The sequence below is a fragment of the Carettochelys insculpta genome, chromosome 4 (genome assembly GCF_033958435.1).
Source record: "Carettochelys insculpta isolate YL-2023 chromosome 4, ASM3395843v1, whole genome shotgun sequence".
NCBI lineage: Eukaryota > Metazoa > Chordata > Testudines > Carettochelyidae > Carettochelys > Carettochelys insculpta.
In genome coordinates this window covers 22,803,203-22,829,082 of record NC_134140.1, presented here as the reverse complement: position 1 = coordinate 22,829,082, position 25,880 = coordinate 22,803,203, and the positions used below count along the sequence as shown (strand labels likewise).

Genomic DNA, 25,880 nt, shown 5'->3' with positions numbered 1-25,880 from the left:
TTCCCATCAATGTCAACTTTAGCTTGATTTCCAAGGTATGGGAAATGCTCCACATTTTCCAGCAGTTCTCTGTTGACTTCAGTAGAAGATATATGAGATTGTCCTGTCAGTGAGGATTTCATTGAGCACCTTGGTCTTTTTGATGTTCAGTGCGAGGCAAAGAGTCTCATACACTTTGGCTAAGGCATTTAAGATGGTCTGAAGGGCTATGAGAGAACAGCAACCATGTTATCATCCGTGTACTGGAGCTCCATGATTGAGGTTGGGGAGGTCTTGCTTTTAGCCCCTTCAGTCCCCCGAGACTGAAAAACTTCCAATTTGTTCTACAGATTATCTTCACACCATCTGGAAGCTTGCCATCAATGAGATGAAGGGTCACGGCAATGAAGATGCAGAGCAGTGATGGGGCAATGACGCAACCTTGTTTGACTCCGGTTTTGACCTCAAAGGGGTTGCTTTGGGATCTGTTGTTGCTTAATACTGTGGGTGTCATGTTGCCATGAAGCAGCTTCAAGATGCTAATTTAGGTTTTGGGCAGCCACAGGGTGCTATGACTGATTGAATTGAACACTTTTGTGAGGTCAATGAAGAAAGCTCTTGTATCGTTGATGTCTGCAAGATGCTGTCTTGTGCCTTCTCAGTTCCCCATTGGTTTTCAGAGTCCTTGTTTTACGTTGGACTTCTGCCTTGGCCTTGCCATACTCTTCAGAACTGTTTCAGGGGTCTAAAGATGAGATCCAAAGCCCACTGAAATAGACAGAAATTTTTCTATTCATTTCAGTGGGCTCTAGATCAAGCCTTTGGTGGATTAGTATAAAAGTGTTTCTAGAGACCTGTGGTCAAATCTTAACTATGTCTCAAGTACTAAAGAGCATCAGCATCTGTCAGCATCAATAACACCCAACAGGACTGAGAAGAGGAGCTGGGAGGCCCTGCTACCATTATTCTGGGGGGAGTGGAGGAAAGGTGGGGGAAACATAAGTGACTGAGCTTTTACCATATGAAAGAACTCAAGGCAGGCAGGCAGAACCAAACTCAGTGAAACTATCAGGTGAGAGGTCAGATGGGGGGAAGAAATCTTCAAGTTCCTCTTTAATATACTAACAGGGTGGAAATAAAGAAAAGTGCCCCCCCACCCCCGCCTGTGTGCGCACACACAAACAAAAAGCATAACAGGAAAAAGCATGTGTGTGAAAACAAGCAGACAAAGGTGCTGGCCATGTGCAATGAGCTCACAAAGCTCTATCTTCTATCTTCTTTCATCAAATTATTTTCATCTGTTTGAAACATAATGCTGTGGGCTCATGGGACAGCACTGGAAGCCGATACCTCCCATTACCACTCTTTCCCGCTTCTGCCCACCAAGTATGTGAGGAGGCACTCCAGTGGTTGATCAGTAGTGGAAGGGCTAAGTTAAGAAAATACCAGACATACAAAGCACTATCTTTTTGCAATATTCTTTGGTCCTTAATGGAAGGCCTCAGATTCCAAAGGCTCACTGGGCACTCATGAGTATCCTTTTACAAAATGGATCTCTCCTGACAGGTTCTGTTTAGGATACTTTCAGTCAATGGCTCTCTGGCTCTAGCTGGCTCAATTTCAAAGTCAGTTCTTACAGTAGCTTCCAGCAATACTTTTGTTACTTCAAAAGTCAAAACAATTTAACTGCTGCAGAAACTGTTGACCTTTTGGGCCCTATTTATCGGTCACATCACTGTATGGTTCCTTAATTCTAATTACATTTACACATTCATGTAAGGGAGAGGAGAGTCAGGCAAATTTCTTTTGAACCAACACAAGAATTCGGTTTGATGGAAGTTTCTGTAGCCAATTTACTGAATGGCACCTACGTGGGTTTAAAAAAAAATTAATTGGCTTGATTTTATGAAATCAGTCCTTGAAGGCTACATCTTCAAAGATTTGCAGGCATGTGCATATATTTTTTGTGAATTTCTTGTACCTCTTCAATGGTTTGCACTGGATTTTATGTAATGCACTTCCTGTGTGAAACAATTTCATTATCGAACATTATAACTATGGAATAGGCCAGGGGTCAACAACCTCCGGCACGGATGCCAAGAGTGGCATGTGAGCAGATTTTCATCGGAAGGTGAGGTAGGAGCTCAGCTTCACCCCTCCTCCCCATACATCCAGGAGCTTGCTCAAAGCCTGTGGATTAACAAAAGGCTAGCTAATGCTACCAACCACCATTCAAATGGTAAAACTCTATATCTTTATTTATTTATTAATGAACCTGTTGTATGTAGGACTATTAGTGACTTTCAAAAGTATCCCTGGCACTCATGTGGTACATAGAGGTCAAAAGGTCAGATTTTGGCACTGTGCCTTGGAAAGGCTGATGACTCCTGGAATTAGCTTTCCAGATTCCAGTGCATATTTATGTGCATTTATGAATTCACTTAAACTTACTACATCATAATCATATACCTGTATCTGCAAAGAATGTTAGCACACATTTTTGTTGAATTTTGTCAATTATTACATATAATTATATGGAAACCACTAGTATAAATATTTCTGGTTTGAGAATATAGAGAAGTTACTCACTTGTGTAGTAATGATGGTTCTTCGAGATGTGTCCCTGTGGGTGCTCCACAGTTGGTGTCAGGCTCGCCCCGGCGCTGCACATCGGAGATTTCCAAGCTGCATGTCGTCGGATTGCGCATGTGCCGATGCGCACTGGTCCTTCGCGCGCTTTTGGTCACATGCACAATCCGATCCACACCAGTTCCTCGACCAACCACCCTGGGTGCTCCTAAAAAATATAAAGCAGAACTCCGAAGTGAGGCGGAACGGGTGGGTAGTGGAGCACCCACAGGGACACATCTCGAAGAACCATCATTACTACACAAGTGAGTAACTTCTCTTTCTTCTTCGAGTGGTCCCCGTGGATGCTCCACAGTAGGTGACTATCCAGCAGTGACACCAGAAAAATGGAGGTGGGCACCACATTATGTACAGCTTGCCCTTGAAAGGACTGCTGTTGATAGGCATGTATTCTCTTCCAACACCCAGTGAATCATATAGTATCTTGCGAAGGTGTCATAGGATGACCATGTCGCTGCTCTGCAGATGTCCTTTAGGGAGACTCCTTTAAAGACGGCTGTCGAGGCCGCCATTGCTCTGGTGGAGTGAGCCCTGGGTGGAACTATCAGAGGCATCTTAAGAAATGTATGGCACATCTTTATGCAGGATACAATGTTATTTGAAATTCTTTGTGAAGATAGTCCTTCCCCTTTTGATCTAGGTGCAAGAGACACCAAGAGTCTGTCTGTCTTTCAGAAGGGTTTAGTTTTGTCTATATAGAAGGCCCGTACCCTTCTCACATTGAGTGAATGCAGCCTTACTTCCCTATTCGAGGTGTGCGGTCTCGGGTAGAAGGATGATAGAATTATTGGCTCATTGATATGAAACTCTGAAGAGATCTTTGGAAGGAACACCGGGTGTAGGCATAGAATCACTGTTTCTTTGGAGTAGGTTGTATAGGGTGGAACTCCATTACTGCCGCCAGCTTGCTCGCCTTGCGAGCCAATGTGATTGCGAGAAGAAAGGTCGTTTCGTGGTGAATAGACGGAGAGAGACGGTGGCTAGAGGTTCGAAGGGTGGTCTACACCGTATGTCAAGGACCAGATCTAAGTTCCATGAAGGTGATAATGGTTTCCTTGGGGGGTGGGAGGTATAGGTTCACAAGGCCCTTCAGGAACCACGTCGTAATGGGATGGGCAAAGATAGTTGACCCATCCACTGTGTGGTGGAATGCCAATATAGCTGCAAGGTGGACCTTTAGTGATGATAAAGAGAGTCCCCCTTGTTTTACGTCCAGTAGGTAATCCAAAATTGTTGGAACCGGGACCTCTGGGGGGTCAACTGTTTGGACAAACACCAGGACGTAAAGTGCTTCCACTTGTATACGTAAGCTTTCCTGGCAGAGGCCCATTGACTGCATTCCAAGACCTCTTTCACTCCTTCTGAACATACTCCTTCTAGGGCTCTGAGCCAGCGATTAGCCATGCCTTGAGGCAAAGTGTTTGAGGCTGAGGGTGTCTCACGATCCCCCAGTTCTACGTGAGGAGGTCCGGTACTATTGGGAGGGGGGGCAGTGGGCAGCACGACATGTGTTGCAGCAGAGGAAACCACTGCTGGCAGTCTCATGGTGGGGTTATAAGTATCAAGCATGCCATCTCCCTCCTTGCCTTCTCCAGGACCTTGTGGATAAGTACTGTAGGAGGGAATCCATACAGCAAGGGGCCCTTCCATGAGAGCCCGCAGGCGTCCCATAATGAGCCTGGGCTGATGCCCACTCTGGAGCAGTACTGAGGGCATTTCTTGTTGATGTAGGTGGCAAACAAGTCAATCTGAGGGAACCCCATGTGTTGAATATACTGAGGAGCAGATTGGAGCAGATCTCCCATTCGTGTGTAACAGCGAAGTGCCTGCTCAACTGGCCTGCACTTGCATTGCTGACACCTGGTAAGCATGAGGCTTTTAAGGTTATATTGTTTGCAATGCATCAATTCCACAGGAAGACTGCCTCTGTGCACAATGTGCGGGATCTGGCCCTGCCCTGATGGTTGATGTAATACATTGTGGAAATGTTGTCGGTACTGACCCCAACTACCTTGTGTCGCAGGTATTAGCGGAAGTGCTTGCATGCATTGAACACCGCTCGTAGCTCCAGTATGTTTATGTGCATTGCCATCTCTGTAGTGGACCATCGCCTTTGTGCTGATCTGCTTCCCATGTGTGTCCCCCCAGCCTATGTGGGAAGCATCTGTCGTGAGGAAAACCGTGATTTGCGGTTGGTGAATGGGCACCCCGATAGCAAATTCTTGGGGTCCATCCACCATGTCAGAGACTTTCGCATCTCTGCTGGGGGCGATACCTTTTTGTGAGTGGCATGTATCATTGGCACATACAGTTGCCAACCAGTGCTGGAGGCAGCAAAGATGCAATCTAGCATTCTACACCACAAATGTGGTGGCAGCCATGTGCCCCAGGAGCTGCTAGCAAGTTAATACTCGTATTGTGGGGCTATACATCAGCACCTGTAACAGAGACTGGATTGCATAAAAACGTGCAGTGGGCAGATACACCCTTGCTGTGATGGAGTCTAGACGTGCTCCTACGAATTCTATGTCCTGTGTGGTCTCCGTTGTCGATTTTTGGAAGTTGAGACTAGGCCCAGCGAGAGGAATGTCTTCATAGTAATGTCTATCATGTGTAACACATCTGCCCACGAGGCACCCTTCAAGAGACAATCATCCAGATATGGGAAAATGAATATGTCCTACCGATGCAGGTAAGCTGACGCTACAGACAGTATCTTTGTAAGAACCCTAGGCTCTGAAGAAAGGCTGAAGGGCAAGACTCTGTACTGGAAATGTTCCGTACCCATGGTGAAGCGGAGGAAGCACCTGTGTGCAGGGTGGATGGTTATGTGAAAATACACGTCTTGCAAGTCGAGGGCTGCGAACCAGTCTCCATCGTCTACTGCTGTGACTATGGAAGCAATTGTGGTCATCTTGAAACGCTGCTTGCAGAGATAATGATTGAGAGCCCCTAAGTCTCCAGCCTCCTGTTTTGTTTTCTGTGAGGAAGTATCGGGAGTAAAAACCCTCCCCCTGAAACTCGTCTGGGACTCTCTCTACCGCTCCAATAGATATGAGGTGGTTCACCTCTTGTTTCAACAGCATCTCGTGAGAGGGGTCCCTGAAGAGGGACTGGGTAGGGGGTTTTGGTGGAGGCATGGAGCGGAATGGGATGGCATACCCCACAGCAATAATTGCCAGTACCCATTTGTCCGCAGTGACGCTTTTCCACTGACGGTAGAATGGTCTGAGGTGATGGTGGAACATATGTTGTCACTGGCACTGAATGATGGTTGTGATGTCGCAGTCCTTGACATAGCAGTCAAATTTGCTGCCTGGCTGTCTGTGATACGGAGGTACGGCCTTGCTGGAAACATCACCTAAGTGGCCTTTGTTGGTGGTGGTGGTGGCGTCCTTGATCATAGCCTCACTGGTATTGCAGGCGCTGAGACTGACAGATATAATGTCGCTGGTACGAATAGAATCTCTTCCTCCTGTAAGGAGGGGTGTATGTTCCCAGCGTTCTGAGCGTAGTTCTTGAGTCCTTGCTGGAGTGGAGGACCGAGGCAGTGGATTCAGCAAACAGCTTCACCCTGGCAAAGGAAAGGTCTTTGACCTTCGTTTGTAGATCTTTAGGGATACCGGATGTCTGGAGCCACGACACTTACCACATCACCACTGCGGTAGCTGTAAAGCGTGTTGCTGTGTCCACCACGTCTAATGCAATTTGGACGCCTGTACACGAAGCCGCATACCCTTCCTGAACTATTGCTTTCAAAACAGGCTTCTTGTCATCCAAAAGAAAGTCCATGAGTGAAGTAAATCTTGTATAGTTGTCAACATTATGGTTGGATAGATGTGCAGCATAGTTGGCCATGCGTAACAGCAGAGTGGAGGATGAATATAGCTTCCTCCTGAATAAGTCCAGTTTCTTTGCATCCTTGTCAGACCCCGTGGATTTGTATTGTGGTGTCTTTGATCTCTGTTTAGATGACTCCACCACAAAGGAATTTGGTTTGGGGTGGTTAAACAAAAACTCCATTCCCCTCAATGGGACAAAGTACTTGTTGTCCACCCTTTTATTGGTACGCGGGATAGAAGCTGGGGTCTGCCAGATGTTTGTGGCAGCCTCCATGATGGCCTCATCTAGAGGGATGGCAATCTTTGACGACGTAGGAGGTCTCAGATTCTTAAGGAGCTTATGCTACTTCTCCTGTACCTCCGCCATCTGTATGTCCTGGGACTGTGCACCCCTTTTGAAGAGTTCCTGAAATTGTTTAAACTTGTCTGGGGGAGATATATCTCCTGGGACAACCGCCTCGTTTGGGGAAGATGAAGAGGCATCAGTCTGATATGCTTCTGTCTGTTCCTCAGACCCTTCCTGTGCCCATTCCCCTAAAGATTCCAGGGGAAGGTTGACAAATGACTCTGGACCCACCCTCTGTGGGGAGACTTGTCCCCCTTTTGTAGGAGGGGGTGAAAACTGTCTGTATGATGAACACTGGTGTGGGGATCTATCCCTTGACCTTGAGTAGCTGTGGTGTTCATAGTCTTCGTGGTGATATGGACGACTATAATAGCAAGGACATGGACCTAGTGATGAGGATCTAGAATGTGAGTGTTGTCTGTATCTGTAATGATGAGAGGAGTGTGATCTCCTGGATGATGTGGACATAGGTGGAGAGGCTCTGTAGGGATATCTATGCAACTCACGTGAGGCAACAGGTGAAGGATGCCTAAGCCAAGGAGCAGGTGGCCATAGAAGTGGAGATGGTGGTCTCAGAAAGGGTGACAGTGGTGTTAACGGCCATTTCAGCATGCACATTTCAGGAGAAGAACTGGGAGAGAGGCGCACGATGAGAAGATCCGGCGATGGACTTCGGTGCCGAGTCTTAGACCTTGCCTTTCCTGGTTCGTGACGCTGCCTAGTCGGTGCCGATGCAGGTGTTATGCCCAGTGCCTGAGATCTCAGTGCGGGTATCAGTGCTGGCGGTGCCACGCCCGGTGCCTCTGCCTGTGGTTCCGCATGCACAGCAGTCTCTAGCACTGTTAGACCCCATGCCGGCATGCCCAGTTCTGATGCTCTTGGTGCTAGGAGTCTCGGTGCTGCAGTCTCTGGTTCCTGGCATTTAGGCACCTGTGGGATCTTCGGTGCCACCTCTAACAGCCTGAACCCCAGGCACTGTCTTATGTTCTCCGGTTTTTGCACTGCCCTTAGCGAGCACTTCCCGGTTCTGTGCCTCACTTGTCCTGCTCGTAGGAAGCACCGGCAAGGATGGAGTAGGGGATATTTTCTTCCTCTTATGAGCCAAGGAGGTTGCCTTCTGCTTGCGTGGCCCCACGGGCCCTTCCACCTGGAGTATCTCAGATGGCTCAGGCTGAAGAGCCTTGTCAAATAAAATCATTTTTAATCCATTTCCCTGTCCTTCCTTGCTCTAGCCATCAGTTTAGAGCAGTGAAGACATTTCTGTGGGACATGGGTTTCTCCCAGACAACGAATACATTTGTTATGGCCATTGGAAGCAGGCATAGTTTCATGGCATGACTCGCATTTTTTGAATCCCGCTGGAGACATTTTCTTGTTAGAAGTACTTAGCAACGTGTAACTTTAATGACGGTACTTACCAGCTACTAAACAACAGATAAGATTCAACAACAGTCTATTGTAGAGATAAGCAGGCTGCAAAAGCAGCTGTTCTTCCCTCTCTCCACTCCTCCTCTCTTCCTTTCTCCTTTTTTTTTTGCGGGGGGGACTAAAACTATATACAGGAACAATTTTTAAGAACAGTTTGTAAGAGAATAGTTTTTAACAAAAGGGAACTAGCAACAGTAACGAATAACGTTTTTATCTTTCTTAGGCGTTGAAGCCGAAGCAAAGTCCGTCTGCAGCCGCTGGCAGTTGAGAGAAACTGGGGTGGACCGGATTGTGCACGTGACTGAAAGCACGTGAAGGACTGGTGTGCAGCCGATGAGATATGGCTTGAAAATCTCTGATCTGCGGTGCTGGGGCAAGCCCGACACCTACTGTGGAGCACCCACGGGGACCACTCGAAGAAGAACCACAGCTATCTTAGATAGTATTTTTTAAAATTCTGTTTCAAGACATAAGCCAAAACACTGACAGGTATTAGAAAGAAACTACACCTATGATCAGTTATTCCAATATTGTCCATTATCGAGATTCTCGCACCTACTGCTGAAGCATTTGATATTGTCTGGCATCTCACCACCAATAATGGAGAAGGTGGCTCATTGGTCTGATGCAACAAGAAGCCCTGTGGCACTTTATAGACTAAGCCACAGGACTTCTTGTTCCCGAAGATACAGACTAACACGGCTACCTCTCCGATACTGGTCTGATGCAGTACATCCTTGGATATAACTGCCTTATAAAACCACGTAAAACAAAAACGTCAGTCATATAACTTAAAAAGACATTAAAACATGTTAACGTCATCTAGTCTCTCTCACACACTTTGAAAACACTGAATTCTGTATTGCAAGCTAAACATAGCTACTTTCATAAAGTATATACCCTTAGCAGGGATTCATCTAATACACTGTTTCCCAAATGGTGTTCCATGGAATCCCAGGGTTCCGCAAAGTGAAAAAAAAAACATTCCACAAGAAAATTCCATTACAATAACATTTTGTTATTTAAAAAATTATAATTTTAGCATTTATGAGTTTTATTAAAAACAATTTTCATTTGTGTTTGCCACGATAACTGTCCCTGTGTAATTCTAACTTACCCAAAGAGGGGGGACAATAATGTCACTACTCAGCACTGCACGCAGTCAGTCGATGGTGTGATCATTGCCTGTTATATACCACTGTAAATCCCCGTACTCACTCTCATGGAGTGTGGATCACGTGGGTGACTGAACACAAATATTGTGTAAGTGCGTGATTTCTTGCGTTTAAAAATTTAACCATGCCAAATATAATTGACTATGATAGGGGCTGGCAACCTGCAGCTCTGGAGCTACAAGCAGTTCTTTAAGGAGTCATTTGCAGCTCTGGACGCTGCTGCCGCTAAGTCCTCTGCAGTTCCCTGCTCTACCACCACTGAAATGGTAGGACTAAATTTAATTGGTTTAACAGCCAGCAAGATGGTTGGAGGGAACCAGTCATTGAATTAAGCGCCATTATTTTGGTGGCAGCAGGGCAGGGAGCCAGAATAGCTCATTGGTTTGAGCATTGGCCTGCTAAACCCAGGGTTGTGAGAGTGCCCCACTTGCAAAGAAGCTGGAGCTCACGCACTGGGGGTGGAGCAAGGGGAGCCAATGGCTATCCAGAAGGGGAGTCAGATGAGTCCTGTAGTTCCTGTGTTGTCCTTGCCTTTCACTGGCTGTGACTGGCCTCTTGCATTGCTGTAGGGCAGCCACTGAATTCAGGCCCTCGGGATTAGAGTTGGAGGAGCAGCAGTGGCTAAGGTAGGTCTGTGTGTCATGCTGGGAGAGTTAACAGGAGGAGCCAACTCGGGAGGAGTTTGTTCACGCACAGTTAGGCTGGTGGCCTCTTTGGGTGGATGGAAAAAAAAACTCTTTGCATTGAAAACTACCAGTATAATGCATATTTGTTTTTGATCTTTATTTTTGGTACACATTAAATGTGATTTTTGTTTTTAAATATGTGCAATTAAACTAAATGTTGAGCTTATGACCTTGTTTACCATTTGTTTATTACTACCCCTTCTTATTTGTGGTCTACTTTTTCAGCTCCACATACTAGACTGTTACTGGGGTGCCACAACATTATTTCAAGTTTAAAAGGGTTTTATGGTTAAATAAAATTGGGAAACACTGATCTAATACCTTGCTACCTCAGTCTTTAGGAAATTGATCAGCAATAAGCTAGAACTGGAATAGATTTTTGATAATTAATTCTCTATTATTATTATTTATTATTATTAGGCCTAAAGTTGTGGTTAAAAAATCCAAAACACTTCTATGAAGATGCATTGAGAGGAACTTACTTTATTTTCTTCTAAGCTATTGTCAAGTCAATAATAAACAATGACTAAAACTTGTTTGTAATTAGTCCACTTTTCAGCAAAACAGCTGCATCCAGATGGATGACTTTCAGGGCAGATCTCAGTTAAGCTGTTGTAATTTCTATAAACATCACCAGAAACCTAAAATTTTACCCTTTCAGGGAATTTTCTTCTCTAGGAAGTGAAATATATTGACCAGCATTAAGGTTCTTTCTTCTGCTGCAAGCCAGGCTGATTTTAAAACTTTTAGGCCTCTATTTTGTTAATCCTAAGGAAAATCTGAGTAGCTTTCTTTTAATTATTTGTGTTAATGATTATCAAAACAATAGTAATGAAATATTTTCTAAGGGATGAATGTATAATTAAATTAACACTTACCAGCCATTGCTGAGGTATCTCTGGTAGAGGCATCTGAGGTGGGGCAGGCAAACTATTGGAAACTTCTTGTTTCTGTACATGTTCTTTTATTTCAAAACCTGCCAGGAAAAAAATGATGACATATTAGAGAGTAAACCAATGTGTTCCATGCTACATCCACTCTTCCACTCTCATCATTTTCATACAATCTGTTAGTTCTACATTTCAAAGAACTTCTGAAACATTTTACCTGCACATTTGCTTTTAGCATAAAAAGCCTATCAACGCGGAACAGAGATTGTGTTCACCACCTTTCTAAATGGCAGAGGGCAGAAACCAAACACAAACTTTCAGAATGTGAAGCCAGATGGGTCCTGCACTTCCTGCGTCATCCTTGCCTTTCATTGCCTGCAACTGACCTCTCACATTGCCATAGGGCTAAAAAAGGTATTGGGGCTCAGGCAATTTTTTGTAACTTTCATAACTGACATAGTAATCCCAAAGGTGCCAGAGCTAAGACCTGCCTCAAATTAAGCACCAGTTAAAATTAATCTTCATGTCACATCATTGAAGTCAGTGTCTGATGGTGCTACAATGCACCTTCTGATGAAAGATTCCCTTAACAACTAAGTACAAGACAGTTATGGTTTCAATTGTCCCAATAAAATCCTATTAATCCCCTCTGATGAATTACATGTTTTAACAATGTTTGATAGCCTTAAAAACCCCAATCATTAAAAAAAATTGGAAATGAATGGTTAGAGGATGCCACCACTTCCAGTTTACACATAATCCTTGCATCATTCCTTTTACACTTAATTTTGCTGATTATTTTGTCCAATAATGGGAACGTTTTTGGGTATATACAATAGCATAGCGAAAAATTTAACATCAGTATAGTCTTGGCCACAGCTTCATAAATTCTCTCGTAGTGTTGTGTAAGTGGAGTAAAATGATATTTTAAATGACCAGAAATAGCATGATTGTTCGGTTTGGTTAAACTGTATTATATGTTTATGTATTCTTTCACTGTATGCAACTTTTTTTTTTTTTGACTGAACAGTCTACCAATGGATTTCATCTTCTAGGACACCATTGGTGAGAGACTATGTCAACCCTTGATCGGCAGAGCCGATTACAGATGTCACATAAAAAGCCGACATCTGCAGGCGTTGCATGTTCTTCCCGGACCCTACACTTTTCCTGGAGTGCCTGGATACGCTGACTCTCAAAGCAATTAAGAGCCTGTACAGTGGTCTCCCACCAGGACAATCTGTCCTGAACTAGAGTTTCCAGATCACTGGGCGATATGCTACATGACTTCATGTTGGCCTTTAAAATGTCTTTATAGAACTTATACTGATCACAGATAGAGCGTTTTTCATGAGCAAGATGGCCATAGGAGACCATCCTTGGTATCCATGTATCATTCATCCATCCTCAAAACATGACCAGTCCAGAGAAAGTGTCTATTCATGAGCATTGCTTCCATGCCCATGACACCACACAGCTTAAGAACACCTGTGTTAGGAGTTTTGTCACATCAGTTAACATGGGCAATCTTCCTCAGACAGCACATATGGAACTGATCAAGTTTCCAAACATGGCGGTAGTATATTGTCCATGTTGTTTCTCAAAGTGCCATTACAATCAAACATTTTGAGTATAGATGCTCCATTCCATAAACTCCATATTATTAGCTGAACCAGCAAATTAATCCGTATTATAGAGTCCAGGAATCAGCTCCATAGGACCAATTTTCTGGCTATGTCTTAAAAGTGCAGAACATTTTCTATTGTTGTGCTGTTCATTGGTGGGCATAAAGCTTTATACCAACTGGGCCAACGTGATACATAAGAAATAAGTCCTAACTACCCTTCCCTGACTGAAAAAAGCAGCCTGGATAATTACCAAAGAGTGATTATGTAAACTTCCTTTCTCTCACACACACACACCTATACGTGCATAACAAGTTCAATTGAATCAATGTGTTGAAAATATTAGTATCTGGCATTCAGGTTCATCATGAGGTCAGATCAACAGAAGGGAAGTTTGTTATCTAGAATTTAGTTTTATGATATTAAATATTATTAATTTGTTCAAACTTCATGGAATCGTATGCCACTGAAGAGTAAAGCATGTCTCTATGTCTATTATGTTGTATAACATTAAATACACTCATCCCTCTCTATATGAGAACAATTGGTTCCCAAATTTCTGCTCATAGACGAAAACGCATGAGTGACATAAATTCCCATTAAAATACATGTAAAAATCTACGATTTGTTCTAAGTGCTTGTAACTTGAGATAAACCAGTTGAGTTTAGGTACTTTTCTGATGTATTTGAATAGTTTGGCACCAGAAATAAGATGTAGTGTATGTATGTAGAGCAGGGATTCCCAACTTATGGGTGGGGACCCAAACATGGGCCACCATTAAATTGGTTAAGGGTTGCCAGCTGGGCAGTTTCAAGCTGCATGTGGCTGTTAAAGAAGCCATTTGCAGTTTCTTAGCACTGCTGCCTCAGGCAGATATCTATCACTAGAAATAGCAATTACCTTATGCTTAGATGCCGAAAGCTTAATGCTTGAGTTAACTGGTTTTAACTACTGTTACCTGCTGGTAACAGGAGGGCTCCGGGAGCCACCCAGCCTAGCAGCCCCACTGAAGAAACTGCGGAAGGAGAAGGAGTGTCTAAGGCTGGGGCCCTGTAGGGCTATGTGCGGGTGGTGGTGGGGAAGCTAAGGCTGGGGGGCAGTTTAGGGATGTGTATGTTGGGGGGTCAAAGACTGGGGGAAGTTTTGGGCTGCAGGAGGGTTCTAAGGCTGGGGGCAGTTTGGGGTTGCTGGGGGGTGCAGGTCTCCTTGCTCCCCAGCCAGGGACTCCACGGCTTGCTCATAGAAGTGGGGGAAGTTCACTGATTTAGTGAGCATAGGTCGGTATACGTGTCCCCATTTTAGCAATCACTCATAAGTAAAGTACTCTTTAAATGAGGGACAGGTGTACTTCCATCTCCTTGCACAGTTTTGATCTTTGTTTATGTTGCTTTCTATGCTAGCCTGAATTCAGTGATCTCTTCAGCACCTTCTAAATCCAAGCTAGATATACCTAGCGATTTTAATGAAAGAGTTGCCAGGACTACACCACATTGCCAAAGGCGCTTTTGAACATTATGCTATTGGAAGTGATGGCTCAAAAGGCACTCTTCTTCAAACTTGCGCTCAGCATGAGCTTGCTATTGCAAGCACATTCTTCCAACAGGCTAACAAATACAAAGCAACTTGGATGCACCTTTGGTCTAAGCATTGGCATATGCTTGACTACTTCATCACAAACAAAGAGATGTCTGATGTCAAGTTGACTCAAGCAATGTGTGACACTATCTCCTGGTCTGACCACTACGTGGTACACAGTGTTGTCTCCTTGAACCGTTTGTCCACCAAAATGTCATCATTCAGCTGTGTGACAAAAAAAGCTGGATGTAGGTAAACTTGAAATACCCAAGACATCAGAGCTGTTTCAGCTCAGTCTTGATGCTTCCTTAATCATTAGCACTATGCATTCAGATGTTTTCTCATCACTGACTATCTCAACATGAATTTTAGGATCTCTAAGTCTAGTGTGTGCACCTGGGAGTGTTTTGTAGTGAACAATTGGTACAGTAGAAATATGGCCTTATGCAGTTAATTGCCTATCATCAGAGGCTACATCTACATGAGAAGCATCCGTCGACAGAAGTGACTGCCAGAAGGGATCTTCCGTCAAAACTTCTGTTGATAGATTGCGTCTACACATAAAAGCAGACTGAAAGACCAATCCGCTCTGTCGACAGAGATCAGCCAAACTGCCTGGCCCTCACTCGATAGAATGGCTTACCGAAAGCTCTGTAAACAGGGACCATGAACCGGAACACCTGTCTGTTGACAAAAGGGCTCCAGAGCATGTACATGGCCCTTCTGTTGACAGAAAACTGTCGAGAAAGGAATTACACCTGAACACAGAACGCTGCCGGCGGATGTGCTGAGTTTTATTGACAGAGTGTTGACAAAGCACATTTTCTGTGCAGACACTCCACAGGATTTTCCAACACAAGACCAGTTTGGCCGAAAAAACCTTTCATGTAGATGTAGCCTTATGGTTTCTCCAAATTTTAGAGTTCCTCTTATAGTAATAGCAACTAGATACTTTTAACTTGTAAAGTGTATACAGGAATCCTAACCCAGGCTGAATTTCTCTTGGCCGGCACCCACCGGACCTGACAGGGTGCCGAATGAGACAATTTGCCGGACCATGGGAGGTCAATATTGTCTAGCATATTACCAACACTTTCACTGTTTATTGGGCTCTTAGGTATTTAGAGGATAAGTTAGAGCCAAATACACCACAGAATACTGAGGCTGGTGACTGTAAACAAACTTTATGGGACCAAGAGAAACTCAATCACAAAGGATAAGTGGTTGTCTGGCTAACTAAAATCATGCCAGACAAGAGAGTTCTGGATTAGAGAGGTTCAACTTCTAATTGTAGGTAAAATTTATTCAAAAACATTCAACATGCAGTAGCAGGGAAAAAATCCACTATTAGTTTAGTCTTTGATTTTCCTTCTTTTAAAAATACTGCTTCTTTGCATCTTGAAGGTAAAATACATCACCAGCAAGTCAGTAAGAAAGATATTCAATGCTTTTTTCCTTTATTTGTACAGTGGTTCCTATGACAAGATGTGTATTTTACTGATTTAAGGGGACTATGGTTTAATGAACTTTCATTTTACAGCCACCACATCCACATACAGAAGTTAGAGTAGCACTCTGATGAGCACTGCTATTCTCACGACCAGAAGTCTGAACTTTGGGTCACTCTAGACAAGCTTGAAGTCTTCTTTGAGGCACCAGATGGAGGTTTGTATTTTGCAGAGACAAAGCAAAGTCACTTATAAAGGGCAAATTTAAGTTCTTTATCATAATTTCCTGAATCTCTGGTGAAATGGAGACCTATTGCAAACAGTTCAAGGATGAGTGCAAACCAGAGGAAATGAGAAAAGACACTGGACTTGTGCCACTCTTTAAAGGTAGAGCCTTTCAGAAACCATTCAAATAAAGGAATTTACATGGAGAACCACAGATTAGTCTGAGACAGTGGTTATAAATTGATTTAAAAACTGTTGTTCTCCAGTAATACAAAAAGATAGTCCAAGAAATCCTTGGTCAGCAACTTTCCTGCATCTAATGCTAAAAGGCTATTTTTATTCATTTCTTTGATATGATTCATAATATTTCATGTTCATTAAATATTATAAATTGCAGCTTCTGGAATGAAGCCAGATAGCTGGTTGCCTAAGCTTTTTGATAAGAGTTAATTGTCCACAGTGGTTAGTTATACTGACCAGCATAATTGACAGTCTTCTGGATTTTTATCTTTTTTCATGGATATGGTGATACTGGCTTCCAGATAAGAATTAAGCTATTTTCTTTCTAAAAGAGAGTGACTTCACATTTGAAGTATTCAAGGCACCCCAGAAGCCCCTGTAAAGATTTACAGACCTGGTGCTGACAGCGTTCAGCCCTAGACATCCACCATTTAGAAAGTCCTTTATAGCACTCCTAATTTCAGGTGCTGGTACCTCACTTCCAGTTCGGTTTTTTAAAAAATTATAAAACTATCATGCAGATTGCTAATGTTCCCCAAAACTGGATGCTGTAAGAGTTCCCGGAGGTGGAAAAGGATTTTTGTACAACTTAAAATGTGCCTGTTATCTCTTTTTCATCAGTTGCTTTACTTTCTTCTATTCCAATTGCCATTATAAGGATTGGGACAATAGTTGAATGACATGTTTTGAAAGCTTACAAATGTGTTTACAGAGGTATTTTTAGCTATATTGTGCCAGAACTAACCTATGTAGGTTTCTTTACAGGGGAAAAGGATTCCTTACTTTTTTTGCTCTGTGATAAATGGTCTCTTTAAATTTTAAAAAGATGTTTTCTTGACAAAACCTGGGTAGTGGTCACACTAAAAATGACAGAATGATCCGCTTTCGTTTGTGGCCTCAATCTGTTGATAGAAGTTTTGTCGTAAGGTATCTTCCAACGGCACCTTCTGTCGATAGAGCACTGTAGTGTAGACATAGCCATAGAGTATTTTGAAAAGAATAGGGTGAATTTAAAATGAGAAATTATTGTAGAGCACTGACTAAAAACTCTTCTCTCTCCTCCTGCTCCTTCTCCACACCAAACACACGAAAAAAATGTGTTAAAAATTCCCTGGGGAAAGAGTAGTATCTGACAGTAAATGGGGCAGTAGATATGCAGGCCCAGGTGTTGAAACCCGGTGAACACTGAGGGTTGCAGAGCCCAGGATAGACTGCATACTGACACAAATGCCAAAACTTGGTGCTGAAGACATTTTTCTTTCTGTGTAGGTGTAGCCTGTCATCTCTATCAGATTGGTTTCTTTTTGAGGATGTTACAGAGGAAGGGATTTGATAAGAAAACAGAATTAGTATCATAACGGTGAGCTACAGAACTACCACCAAATACTCCATAACATAACACTAGTTTTCAACTGATGCTACCAGTTACAAGTGCCTCTACGATCTATATGAATAACTCCTTAATTCTCAGATCAGAACATGGGTGGGTTGGCAGATTATCTACAGGACAATAAATTACTTTGCAACTAGATTACGCAAACTTTCATATGGTGGAAGGCAAGTCTAATAGCTTAGTTCCAGGATTTTGTTTACATTTAACAGTAAAATGTAACAAAGGAAAACACTAAGCAAGCTCACTTGTATTTTCATCTGTTTGTACATCTTTTTTGCTTTGTTTCAATTTAGCTTCGGCAGAAAGAGGGGAAAAAAATAGCATAAACTAATACTTCCCATTCTGCAAGGAACCAAATACATTTCTGACACTGACCTTTTGATGACTGTATCCTCAGGAGAATATTAGTTATCACTGCTTTTTTCTCCCTGACAGTGGACGTTAGATATTCATGGTCCAAAAGTTCAAGAAACAGACGCAATTCAACGATTAGTTCTTCCATGGCTGGAAAAAAAACAGAAAAAAAAAAAAACCAAAAACGAAAACAAAACAAAAAAAATTAACTTTTCTAAACATGCAAACTTGATTTACACAGATCAGTGAATTCTCTTACAACTAATTTGCATCTATTTTTTAAAGCTGTATTCTCCCCCGCCCGTCTTCCCTAGAAACCCACACATGCACACTTACATTAAAGCCACAACCAGATTACTCAATTTTACTAGCCCTTCTATGTCATCACAGCTATGCCAACATAACTGAAGTGTCTACGTGGGCTCTCAGGTTAGGCAAGGGCATTTTCATCAGTGTAGGAGCACTGCCTTCACAAGCGACGGCAGCTACATTGACAGACAACAAGAAGTCCTGTGGCATCTTACAGACTAACAGGTATTTTGGAGCATAAGCTTTCATGGGCAAAGCCCCTCGGCTCTCTGTACTGTATCTCTACACTGTTTTAGCCAGTCTATTTTTTAACTACAATAATGCTTACTGAGCTTTCCTTTATTTTCTGCCTGGTCTGGTTTTATATTTATTTTGTGTTGGATAATGACTTATGTTGTTCTATCTTATTAGCTACTCCCATCTCTGCAGATCCACACGTCTCTAAATCATTTATTTGTGTAACACCCAGCAATGTCAGGAAGTACTACCCTTTCTCATTTCCAAATGGGAAACTGAGACACAGAGAAGCTAAGGTCTATGGCACAGCATGGAATAGAACCCAGGTATCTGAAGTTCCAAGCTAGTTCCTAATGACTAGACCTGCCCTTCTCTCTCGTAGCCCTTTCAGCCTACAAAAACTGGAAAAGACCGTTACTGCAGAGGTTTCTTTCTTCATAAAATGATCATTAAAACACAAACTGGGTAAAGAAACCAAATACGTCTAACTGGAGGGCAAAACTTGCAGGGAGAAGGTTTTCCTGTTCTCAGGCTTCAGTTACTCAGCCCTCCTTCCCAGCATCCCTCAGTTATCAGACCTTTTGGAAGGGCTCTCTATATTTTTATGGTGGTTATAAAATGTATTTTACAATTGATAACAAAAGAAACTGAGTGAAAACTGATTACTTCTCATGGATATTATTTTAGTAGGATTGAAATTAAAATCACCCATGTCATAAACTATAATTTGATTCACATTGTCGATAATATCTAACACAAGAATATGAAGTAGTATGTCACAGCAACATTCTACTCAAACGTTTTAAAAGAAATTACACCACTGATTGCGTGTCAGAGGAGTTAGCAAACAATGTCTCTTTCCCCGCTATCTGCTCCAATTCCTTTCCTTCAGCCAGGAAGGCCCAGTGTTCCCCATTGCTTGCTGCCAGCAAGCACGTGTCCCATTTCCACTCTCTCCCTAGTCTTCCATGCATACTGCCTGCTCCCACTTCTTCAGGCAATGGTCATTCTAGCAAAGGGAGCAGATGGAGAAAACGGTTGCTTCTGCCCATCCTCTCCCGGAGAGACTCTCTTTAATTTCCCCACAGATTTTGGAAGAATGGGGATATCCTTTTATCCTCTGCCCTTCAACTCAAGAAGGCTCTAAGCAAACCCTTTTCTCCCCTTGACCTCAACTCCAACCTTAGGCCTGTGTTACATGGCAAGGAAGAGGGAAGGCAGGGACATTACTTCCATTTTTTCTACCCACTTGGAGGTAGGGTATCCAACAGAATTCATGGCAACACCTCTCATTCCCTCTAACCCAACTGTGTCTTGAGGGAAAAAGCCTAGAAGCTTAAATGCTTCCAGGTCTGGGTACATCATTCCTGCTTCTGTTAGATGCAGACAGAGTAGTGCTTTAACTAGCACTGTTTCCTTATTGACTGTTAATGGTTAACCAGTACACCTCACCTGAAACAAATGAGGCTTATCATATTAACTGGTGGGATCTGGAGCAGCCCCCTCCCACACCACAGCAAGGCCATGCTCCAGCTTGGTTGTGGCAGGCCTTGCCTGTGGCGGGCCTGACCTGGAAGCAGAGCAGGCAGGGGAGCTCTAGCCCAGCCAGAGCATCCCCTATCCACAGCAGGGGCCTGCCACCCTCCCCATTTAATTGGTGAAATGGTTAAATAATTAAACAGGATTTTACATTCCTACTACCTCTGAGAAGAATATTAATCAGAGAGCTACAATATGCTGTGGGCCCATTCCTTCCCCTACTGCATTCAGGTTATACCACTGACTTCAATGCATGCAGGTGATATACTGCAGCTAGACTGACAGGGGAAAGAAAGCATGTTGGTTTCCTATAGTGAGAAACATCAATCCCATCTAAGCCCAGAAGCTAAAAAATTAGGAAGTCTATCCAGAATTCTGGCTTGTGAAGTGAGCACACAGAGAAAGAGTTTCATGCAGCAACCAAGCTTTATGTTTACTCTCAGTGTTCAAATAGCATGGTTCTGAAAGAGCAATGAGCCAGAGGAGTAGTCTTATAATGGGCACAGAAATCAAACATAAACAAAGAGTTAAGGTTGCAAAATGCTGCAAACCCCTTCTGAAAGGCACTATTCGTCTGCTTAAAGACACTTATCTACCCCACCCACATTTTCTCCTGCCTCACATTTTTCTACCTTAGCAGAATGGTACAGTTACTTTTAAGTTAATTGTGCATACTTTCAAGATGCATGTTCCACTATAGTTTTCAGAAGACACCTAAAAAGTATAGAAAAAATAATAAAATATTTGCCCAAACCTCTGACAAAATTAGCTTATGATTTATTTCAAGGGTGGTCAACCTGTGGCTCTCATAGCTTTTTGTGCAATGAAATGGGGCTCCTCCTCAGAGCCGTGTGCCAGTAATACTGTCCATTGCTCTGCGCACGTGCCCCAGTGCTTGACAGCAGCAGAGGCTCCAGTGAATTGCCAGCATCAAGTTTGAGCATGGGACTGAGGGTGTCTCCTCTGGGGGAGGGGCACTGTGGTAGAACGGCGAGCTGGGGGCACCTGGGTCTGGAGGAGGTGAGGGGGATGGCATTGAGCCATGTGTTATATATTTATTTTTATCTATCAATCTAGCTCCATATATATTCTATCAATAGATTGGATAGATAAAAATAAATACACTCATCCCTCGTTTAATGAGGACTCTACTTATGAGTACTCGCTAAAACAAGGGATGCATATACTTACCACGGTTCACTATCCAAGTGAGCTTCCCCCCCTCATCTGAGCCCGCCATGAGGTCCCTGGCCAGGGGGCGGGCTGACCCGCAGCCTCGCAGCTGGAGCTGAGCCTGATGCGGGGTCCCTGGCCGGGGCGCGGACTGACCTGCAGCCCCGCAGCTGGAGCTGAGCCCGCTGCAGGGTTCCTGGCCAGGGTGCGTGGAGATCCTCAGTCCCGCCCAGCCCGATCCCAACACTCCTCCTGCAGCAACTCCCTGTGCATCCCCCTGCCCGCTCGGTCCCAACATTCCTCCAGCCCACAGCTCCCCACACAACCCCCTGCCCCCCCAGCCCTCTCCCAACACCCACCCAATCCCCTTCCAAACCTCCTTGCCTGCTTCACCCTCCACCCTCTACTGCAGACAGGAAGAACAAACCACCACCTCCTGAACTGGAGCGATCTGCAGGTTTTAACCCTCCCTCCCACTCTTGGCCCCAAACTGCCCCCAGCCTTTAACCCGCTCCAGCCCCACTCTCAACCCAAAGTTCACTTACCTCTCCAAAGAAGTGCCACCTGCTGCCACTGCTTGGCTGAGTTTGGAGTATTAGAAACCAATCAGACACTTTTACATGTTTTTTAATGGTAATTTAATGTCCCTCTTACGAGTTTTCACTTACGAGCACAAAGTTGGGAACCAATTGTGCTCTTATAGCACGGGATGAGTGTATATAACACATGGCTCTTTACCTCTATCTGTGGATCTGAGACCCTAAATGCTTGGCCACCCCTGGTTTATTTGGTTGTTGGTCAACTTACTGCTTTTTGTCACCCTTTCAGAAATTTGAAATGTCTGTTTTAAGACAACTACATCATTTCCAGTTCCATTTACATTATGTAATCATTTGCACTTTTGAAAAGGGTATGTAAAATGAAACCAAGTCAGAATGGTGGAATTTGTATTTTTTTCCAACTGAAACATAACAAGTGTTCAGAGGAAATCTTTAAAATGTCCTTTTAAGGTGACATATTTTCTGTATCAAGTGACTTTTCAACTGTAGACTCTTCCAAATAGTGATAAAGGAAACCAAAGCTGGTTTGAACATTTTCCAGTAACATGAAGGTGCTGCAAACACTGGGATCATAAATATGAACTCAGAAGAGGGGAAAATGACTGTGAAATATTCTAATATTTCAGTTAATGTAACTTTATAAAATTCTGCCAACCCACATATGACAAATGGTACACTAATAGGACTTCTGAAATGAGACCAAAAAATAGAAGAGTGATGCAAGTCCCCGAAGAAAGCATACTCCCACAGTGAAAGAACATCCTTGGATATATTCCATCACCATAGAATAAGTACAGCAAGGTCTCAGACTATGCGAACTCAGAGTATGTGACCCCGCTCTTATACGACTGACCCTAATTCCTATAGTAAACCCTGTAGCGCAATTTCCAGTTGAGCTTAACTCACTCCCCCCACCCTGGCTCAACCCCACTGGCTCTGAACGGTCCAGGCTCAGCCCCCCAACCAGCTCCGCTCACCACCCACGCTTAACTCCTCCTCACCCCCTACCTCTGCCTCTGCCACCAGACCTCAGGCAAACCTCCGACTCAACCTTCCTGGTCCCCGTTCAACACTCCCTGCCAGCTCACCGCCCACGCACGGCTCTGGCTCACCTGCCACACCCAGCTGTGGCTCTGGTTCACCCTCCACTCCCCGCCCCAGTTTAAACCCCACCCCCGTGTGGCTCCAATTCGAACCCCTTGCATGAGGCCCCATTTCCATACTCCTGCCCCGGTTTAAACTCCCATGCGTGGCTCCAATTCAAACCCCTCCACCCCCAGTTCACCCCCCTGCCATCTCACCACCTGTGCCTGGCTATGGCTCCGGTTTCACCTCCTGCCGCATCCTGGCTCACCGCCCGAGAAGGGCTCTGACTCACCACCCCGCACACAGCTCCAGCTTAACTCCACCCCTCTCCCCTCTGCAGCCCTAACCCACCCCAGCCTTATCCCTCCAACCCACCTCCAATGGCCCCAACCCACCGCCAGGCTTAACCCTCCCCAACTGCTCCCCCACACCCTAGGACTTACCTTTCGGCTGTTTCCCCAGCTGCAGAACATCTGTTCTGTCAGGGAAAAAGCCTGACTGCCACTTACGCGAAATCTGGGTTATGCGAGGGTGTGTGGAACGGAACTCTCGCATACTCTGAGCCCTCATGGTAATAAAAATAATATCTCAAAATGGGCCAGTTTATATGGGTCCATTGCCAGTGGAGCTACTTGTAAACGACAACTGATGAAAGGCAAGGTGGAAGAAAAAGGTGCGAATCACACTACCAAGCAAATTTCAGCTAGACTGACTAGTAAAATTCGATTCCATTTTTACTGAATGACAAATGGATGTGTCATCAGAATGATAGATCCTCAATGTGCAGTTGCACTTGCCATACACACATCAAAAACAGTGATGCCCCTAAAGGGTTTCCAGCTTTGGCATTCAACATTTTTTTTTTTTACTTTTTCAAATGATGGCATGTAAAAACCTATATTTACAAGCCATGTATGTGAGAGTGGTGGGGCAGAAAGAAAGTCAAAATCAACAGAGAAAGACAATTACATAGTGCTGGAATTTTTTGTTACAAACCAACGCTAAAATCAACATGCACTGAAACAACAGAATGATACAACTATTCCAGATCTACATTTATGTGCACTAATCTCTAAACAGTCAATGATTTCTGATATGCCATAAAGTCTACATGATCTACAAACCAGGAACAAAAAGACAACAATGAACTCATTACAAGAAAATACAGATTGTTTTTGTTCACTCTAGGTTTAGAGGTATGTCAATGGGCATTAAGGAACAAATAAAGCTTGAAGAAAACTAGTCTAGTTATTTTAAGATGACTATGGATGTTTAATGATAGGCAGATTAAATTCATATTTATTTCTTTTCCATGCTGGAAAAGGTTTGGAACGGTATGAAAGCTCAAAATTTCTGTCCTCTGAAACTATTTCAAAACCTCATTATTTAAGATGCTGGAATGTTTAAATATTCATTTTTAATTTCCCAAACCTATTTTGCTCAAATGTAGCTAGTAAATCATTAAAAATAAACCAACTAAAAGAAGTCAAGAATATCCAAAACATAACTGGTGTTTCTATTCTGTTTAGGTTCAGTAATGAATAGAGACAACTTTAACTTTTTTTATTACTAAGTGTGGCCAAAAAAAATATTAAGTATTTTAGAAAAATTTGTCAAGGCAGCCACCAGCAAGAATTAGCGGCTATACAGAATAGTAACAGACAGGTAGCCGTGTTAGTCTGTACTCCAACAAAACAAAGGAGCAGAAATGCAGCACTTTAAAGACTAACAAAATATTTTATTCAGTGATGAGCTTTCGTGGGACAGACCCACGATCTGATGATCCATTGCTTTGTTTTGTTGGCTATACAGAGTCCACCAATTTCTTCTTCTTTTTTTTTGGAGAAACCCTGGTTCAGGCTCAGCATCTGCAAAAATCTGCAACACACAGGAACCAAGTCCTACCAATCCACCACCTGAATTTTAAATCAATCTTTATCCTAAAAAAAGGAGCACAGGGTCATTGTCTGGAAGAACTAGTTTATCAGCAAGATCAGTGTATGAATTAAGACAGGCAAGCATGGTACTAATCCCATTTCTATTGAAATGAGCTCATCATCACAGCCATTTAACCATGATCTATGCATGAGAGTGTTTTAAAAAAATAGGGGGAGATGGAGAAATCTATAAGGAGTGCATGAAGCTCGGCCTGTATTTTACATAATCTGTTGTACACCCATTTTAACCTCCAGCTGGTGGGAAAGTTCCTTCCACGGCTGCTTCCATAAGTGACAACAGTCCTCTACAGAAATGCATGACAACAGGCAGTAACGACATATTTCGCATTAGGAACAATTCTCTCTCCTCTTCTCTCCCTCACCCCCCAACACACACAAACGGGAAGAAAATCTATAATAACTGAAAACTGTGTCACCATCCTTCTAACAGGAAGGCATCCTGTTCATAGCAGCCAGGCAAATGGACATTGTTTCTGTGACCAAAGAGCTTACAATCTAAATACATAAAACAGATACAATGGTCAGAGGTGGGAAAAAGAAGGGAAGTGCTGTTGCCCTCATTTTACACTCTGGACACAAAGTCACAAAAATATTTGGGAGTAAAAAAGAACAAAGTACTTTTGGGGTTGTTCTGGGGAAACTGATTTTCTTTTGTTGCTGGATGAATTCCACAGACAGTTTTTAACTTTGCTGTAATTCACAGCAATAATTAAAACAATATATCCTGACAACTCTTTTTTAAAATAAAAAGGCACTTACCCACTGTAGAATTGTGGGGAGGGAATTACATGATTTGCCCAACGTTACACAGAAATTCCAGATAAGACAGAAAATAAATGTAAATCTTGAGTTCTGTTCCAATGCTCTAACCAAAAGACAATCCCTTTATCTAGAAGGGTTACACACACCTGCATCTTATGGGAGTGGAACGAACGATAAGTCTACACTAAGAAACTAAATAGATTTCAGATACGCAATTCTAGCAACGGCATTTGAGTAGCTAGAATAGACTTACTTCCATTGTGAAGTCCAAGCCTCTTTAGTCTCACACTGATGTCCCTTACTAAATGCAATAGTGCGGCATATGAGGGTCAATGGCCAAGCCAAGAGAGGTCTATTTTGACGTGTCTTAACTCAATGTGCAAGCTTTTCAGGGTCCCTG

General features: G+C 43.3%; 1 protein-coding gene across 3 annotated transcripts in view; it reads right to left on the bottom strand.

Annotated features, from left to right (window-relative positions):
* Nucleotides 1–25,880, bottom strand: part of AFAP1 (actin filament associated protein 1) — a 196,308-nt gene that overhangs the window by 110,535 nt on the left and 59,893 nt on the right. For all 3 annotated transcript variants that reach the window (XM_074992439.1, XM_074992437.1, XM_074992438.1), the window contains 2 exons: nt 17,878–18,006; nt 10,984–11,081 (listed from right to left, as the gene is read on the bottom strand). In XM_074992439.1, coding sequence (XP_074848540.1) covers nt 10,984–11,081; nt 17,878–18,006 — 227 coding nt within the window. The remainder of the gene's footprint in view (nt 1–10,983; nt 11,082–17,877; nt 18,007–25,880) is intronic.